General features: G+C 42.8%; 1 protein-coding gene across 1 annotated transcript in view; it reads left to right on the plus strand.

Annotated features, from left to right (window-relative positions):
* Ace2 (angiotensin converting enzyme 2) overlaps positions 1-3,494 on the plus strand; it is a 49,613-nt gene extending 46,119 nt beyond the window's left edge. The window contains exons 17-18 of the mRNA XM_050160665.1: positions 1,453-1,647; positions 3,273-3,494. Coding sequence (XP_050016622.1) covers positions 1,453-1,647; positions 3,273-3,381 — 304 coding nt within the window. The 3' untranslated portion in view covers positions 3,382-3,494. The remainder of the gene's footprint in view (positions 1-1,452; positions 1,648-3,272) is intronic.
* Positions 3,495-6,000: the final 2,506 nt, after the last annotated feature.

Genomic DNA, 6,000 nt, shown 5'->3' on the forward strand with positions numbered 1-6,000 from the left:
CCCGCCCCTATCCCCCTCCCCCCACTTTTCTCCTCCTCCCTCTCCAGTCCGAAGAGCAGTCAGGGTTCCCTGCTCTGTGGAAAATCCAAGGTCCTCCCCCCTCCATCCAGGTCTAGGAAGGTGAACATCCAAACTGGTTAGGCTCCCACAAAGCCAGAACATGAAGTAGGATCAAAACCCAGTGCCATTGTCCTTGGCTTCTCATCAGCCCTCATTGTCTGCCATGTTCAGAGAGTCCGGTTTTATCCCTTGCTTTTTCAGTCACAGACCAGCTGGCCTTGGTGAGCTCCCAATAGATCAGCCCTACTGTCTCAGTGGATGGGTGCACCCCTCGTGGTCCTGATTTCCTTGCTCGTGTTCTCCCTCCTTCTGCTCCACATTGGGACCTTGGGAGCTCAGTCAGATGCTCCAGTGTGGGTCTCTGTCTCTATTTCCATCCATCGCCAGATGAAGGTTCTATGGTGATATGCAAGATATTCATCAGTATGGCTATAGGATAGGGTCATTTCAGGTTCCCTATCTTCAAAAGCTAAGAAATTCTTGCCAAATCTGCTAACTTGGCCTTTAGAACACAGTACTTACACATGGGCAAACAGCAGCCGTTTATTCATTTCTAAAATTCCTCTGCATAGTGAAACCTATTGTTATTTTTGGCTTTTCATTGCAAGGTTTCTCTGTGTAGCCCTGGCTGTCCTGGAACTCACTCTGTAGACCAGGCTGCCCTAGAACTCACGGAGATCCACCTGCCTCTGCCTCCCGAGTGCTGGGATTAAAGGTGTGCAGCACCACCACCTGATGAAACCTATTAATTTGTATGACAACTTTATTATTCTCTTAACAGTTCAGTGTGTATGCCTGTGTGTTTATATGTGTGCCACACGTGTGCAGTGCTCATGAAGGCAAGAAGGCATCAGAGCCTTTGGAACTAGAGTTATGGGCACTTGTGAGTTGTCCAATGTTAATGCTAGGAGCCAACCCAAGTCCTCTGGAAGAACAATACAAGCTCTTATAGAAGCTCTCCAGCCCCTTCATTTCTGAATTTCTGACTCAAGTTTCAAATGAGGTTGTTTATAGACCTAATTCAGGTTACTTGGTATGGAAGATAAGTGATTATCAAAAGTCTGTGTTTTTCCATTGGCCCGATCTATGTCGATTTTAGTGTTTTTTTGGGGGTGTGTAATTTGCATGGCTTTTTTTCTTTAAGACAGTGCCTTGCTATGTTCCCTTGACTATCCTGGATCTTTCTACTTGGAGCTATTTGTGTCATCCCTCCCCCCTTGTCTTTAGAGCGCTGGCTTTACAGGCAGGTACCACTGCACACATTCTAGATGGACACGCTCATGATAAGCTTTACTAACCGCTTTGGGGAACCGTGAGATAAAGAGGAAACGACTAGGCCCAAGTTTATTTGGTCTAAGTCTTCTCTTTCTTATATTCTGCTTTCACAAATAGTCGTTCTAGGGACCGCATCAATGATGTTTTCGGCCTGGATGATAACAGCCTGGAGTTTCTGGGGATTTACCCAACACTTGCGCCACCTTACCAGCCCTCTGTCACCATATGGCTGATTATTTTCGGCGTCGTGATGGGGCTTGTGGTGCTCGGCATCGTCATCCTGATCTTCACTGGGATCAGAGGTCGAAAGAAGTAAGTGTCTCTTTCTTACCATACCATAGCACACTCTATACATAGGCCAGTTACCATTCTGGACCCTTATCTCCCTGACTATGCTGACGTGTCTGTCCCTTAGAAACTTGTAAGATGTAGTGAGCACGTTGCCTTCTTAGTAAGGTCATAGGCCGGATGTCTAGCCTGGGAGTTATTGGCATGCTGTTGTAACCACCTAACCACCGTGTCACCTCCCGACTCCAAATGTAGTAAGGGATTGTCCTTACTCTTGAGCCTTGCTTCATCCCCAGAGGACGGACTGAGGCGGGGTTTGGACTGTGATGCTGCCTAAGAATGACCCCAAAGATATGCTTCAAACTACTACTCTTTACTTTCGTTCCTTTTTAGGTAAATTAAACTTCTCATCATTTTAGTTCACGGCCAGGCATCCTCTAATATTTTTCTAGAGCTGTGAGTTGATTGAGGGTTTTAATCACCAGAGATTTCTACTTTTGTTTTATGATTAGATTTTTGTCCAGCTTGAGAGGGAATTGATCTTTGCTGGGCTTGTTAAATAAGTTAGTATTTTGGGTCACCTGACAAAATTCTATGCATGTTTTGAGTTGTTTAAACACCCTCAGTTGAATTTTTACATGGATGAGTGAGTGTATTTTTACTTAATTTTCTTTAATAGAGAGATTTTTCAATTCTACCAAATAGCTTCATATGAAAAATCGGGGCTGTAGAAATGGGTAAAACCACTTGCCTCACAAGTCTAGACAACTGACCTTGAATGCACATCACCCATATGAAAGTCAGGTGCAGTAATGCAGCAACCTGTATTTCCAACACTTTTACAGGGGAGGGGAGGCAGAAGTAGGAGAAGCCCTAGAAGTCCGAGGGCCAGTTAGCCTGGTATGCACCGCAGAGAAACAACGAAGAGACCCCATCATCTCAATCACGATGGGGGCTGAGAATCAGCTCTGGTTATTGTCTGTTCTCCACACATCCACTGCAGCATACAGGGAATCCACACTTACACACGTGAACTCACAGACATGTATACACATGCACCTAAAACACTTCCTAGGTAGTTCATTCACATGGTTAAAAATTTCAAAATGCAGTGGGATCATCAAGTTCCTTTGCCATTCTTTGCTTCTGAGAATCCTTTCTAACAAAGTTATCAGTTTTTCGTATATGTTAAGTAGGCACCACATATTTTTATTTCCCTCCTAGGATGTTTTAGAGATATTTTCCGATTATTTCCAGATTGGCTGTACAAAGCACTTCCTTTTCCCCTGATAATGTAGTTTTCCATTTTGTAGTAATGGGCTCTTCCATGATTGCCAAATGTGTTTTCTATAAAAAATATGGGCAATTTCTTGTGCATGCTAATGCCTCTGCAAGACAAATCCTTGCACATGAAAGGCTGGCTTAAAAATCAACACGGACTTCTGATTTTAATCAATACTTTTGGACTGTCCTCACAGAGGCAGAATTCATGTATACACATACCAGCAGTTTATGAAAGTTCCCTTTTTCTCCATCTTGGCATCCTTAGCACAGGGTGCCAGCAAACTTTTTGATATTCATCCATTTGGTCAGTGTGAGTGTCTTTCTAACATCACTTTATTAAGGTGACTTTGCTTTTTTCTTAACAGGAAAAATGAAACAAAAAGAGAAGAAAATCCTTATGACTCCGTGGACATCGGTAAAGGAGAAAGTAATGCAGGATTCCAAAACAATGATGATGTTCAGACTTCATTTTAGAGTCATCTTACGATATGCAATTGCTAGCATCATAGTACACAAAATATGAGATTATATACATGGCATTAGCTATCAAAACCATGGTCTGTTCAGTAAAAACTGTTCGAAGAGCATCTGTCTTGAGTGGGCATCTTCACTGGCACTGCTTTCAGTATTTATTTCTGCCTTAAGACTCGACATCTCTTCGGTTTATCAATAGAGATGTTTATACTAGAGTAAAAGAGGGAAAGGTGTCTTGGGCCTCGCAGTCTGTCCAGGGCTAATGGAAAAGAAGACACTGTTGGGTAGCTGGAGTTGGAGGATGAGACGATGTGTCCTGGGAGCAAGTATTGGATTGGGTATGGAATCTGTGATGTGAACTGGTGGAAATGCTGAGGCTGAGGATGGTGCACGCTGTCCACCTTGATCCACGTGTGACAGATGGTGGGTGGCGTGCTCTGTGGCCTTGCATTAACTTACTTCCAGTACTGTAGCCAGTTGTTCACAGTGATACTTGAAATGGATTGTCCTTTCTTTGGTGGCACCGCTTCCAAGGAGATAGAAGCCAGACAGCAGGTAGAGAACACGACCTTTCCTCTTTCAAACTGCTTGATCAGCATCTCCCTAACAATGCACAACCAGCGCAGGGAATTCCACGAGCCCAGAGCATGCCTGAGAGAAACTTGCTTCCATTATTCGGGAACTGTGGAGTCAAGGGAAACTCCAGCTGAATATTCGCCCTGCGAAGTGGGTACCCAGTCTCTCAAATCTTTTGTATGCTCTCATAGTGTCTGAGCAATGATGGCCACAAAGCAGACCTCAATAAATACTTACTAGATTTGTACACTCCTCTGCTCTTATGTGTGCTTATGTGTCTGTTAGTTTGGGCTTTCATGCTATGGACAAAGTTGCCGTCTTGGAGCAAGAAATTATAAAATCAGTTCAAAAGATTTGTGCTCAGATTGTAAACACTATCAAGTTAGGAACCAAAAACTTAACACTTTTATTTAATATCTATCTACCTGGAGATTGATTAAAACTATATTAAATAAGTTATCATGTCTGACATACTATATAGAGACCAAAGTTATGTTAGAGCGACTCTGTACTTGGTAAATTTGATGTGATCATGGTAATGGGCCACCGATTCACCAAATCAGGTGGAACCATTGGAAGCTATTGTCTTTCCATTTATATGATATACAGGTAGCAAAGACAGACTGTCTTTGCGTGAGAGCCGTGCCCCCTCCAGTCAAGCTTCCATATCATCATCTGCCTTACGATCCTGCTTCTGGGGCACCAAAGAATTACATTTCTCCTTCATTTACATTCTCATTTTACTGACACCCTGTTGTCTTGTGTATGTCCTGTCTAATATAAGAAGGCCTTCTGCAAGCTATTATCTAAACGTCCCTTGTAATTGCCACATTCACTTTCTGAAGCTGTCACTGTTTTTTTTAGTTTAACACTGTGAAAAATAATCTTCATAAGAACTAATTCTATCACCCAACACCTTCAAAAGAGCCTCTTCATTCATGGTAAAGCACCCTTGGGCACGTGACAAAATCTCTAGTTGTAACGTGGAAACTGCTCTCACCCCAAATTAATTTTTACCCAGGTCAGTCATCATTCTGCCCACCAGGTGAAAGCTGCGGTCCTTCTCCTATGCAGCAGCATCCTCTGAGAGGACAGAGGCTGTACAAAGGTGGTCCAGTACCGGGACTTAAGATAAGAGTTGACAAATTGTCATTCTTGGGCCAAACTATGCCCAACCCCTTGAGTTAAAAATGAGTGTTATATTTTTAGTTGTTGGGAGAAACGTAGACAATTTCATGGCACATGAAAATGATATGAAATTCAAATTTCATTGTCCATAAATGAAGCTTTATTGGTACACAGCCATGCCCATCAATTTTCATATTATATAAGGCTGCTTTTGTTCTACAAAGCTGAGCTGAGGAGCTGACTTAGAGAAGCTATTGCCCACAAAGCTTTTCGCAGGCAAACATTGCTGACCCATGGGCTATAAGGAAGCAACGATGTTTATGTAAAAGAGCAATTGGAGTTCAGAGAACCAAGGGACATTTGTTTATTAAATCTAAAGTATTTCTTTCCTGGGAGTTTAATAATTTAGTACACAGTGGAGTTAGTAAAAGAGTAATGATGTCAGAAAGAGCAGGTGCCAATTTGCTCTTGCTTGACGTTTCTCAATGCCTTATTCTCCCTCTTGAGGTCCACTTGTTCCTATTTAGGTAAAGTAGGGCCTTAGGCTTAGGAATCATTGCGGAAGAGGGGGAGGGACGGTTGTCAGAGCTGGAGGAACAGGGAGTTTCTGTGAGATTGCATGTCTGCAAGAAAGGTCAGAAGATAAACTCATAAAGTCTCATCAACATGGCTGCCTAAACATGACCCAAACAAGGACACACTACCACTGCTAACGTGGAAGGGAGAAAGCTTATGAAGCCCCAGCCCTAGACAAAGAACTATAGGAGACTAAGAAATGCTGAGAGCAGAAGAAATAATCCTCCCCCAGAGAAGAGCGCATAATCTAGTTATTCAATACCAAATGGTCAAACCTAAAAACATGTATTCAAGCCAAATTATACAGGCGGAGCAGGTTGTGTGTGTATATGTATATAT

This window comes from Alexandromys fortis, unplaced genomic scaffold (genome assembly GCF_014885135.2).
Source record: "Alexandromys fortis isolate MF-2015 unplaced genomic scaffold, M_Fortis_MF-2015_v1.1 scaffold_120, whole genome shotgun sequence".
Classification (NCBI taxonomy): domain Eukaryota; kingdom Metazoa; phylum Chordata; class Mammalia; order Rodentia; family Cricetidae; genus Alexandromys; species Alexandromys fortis.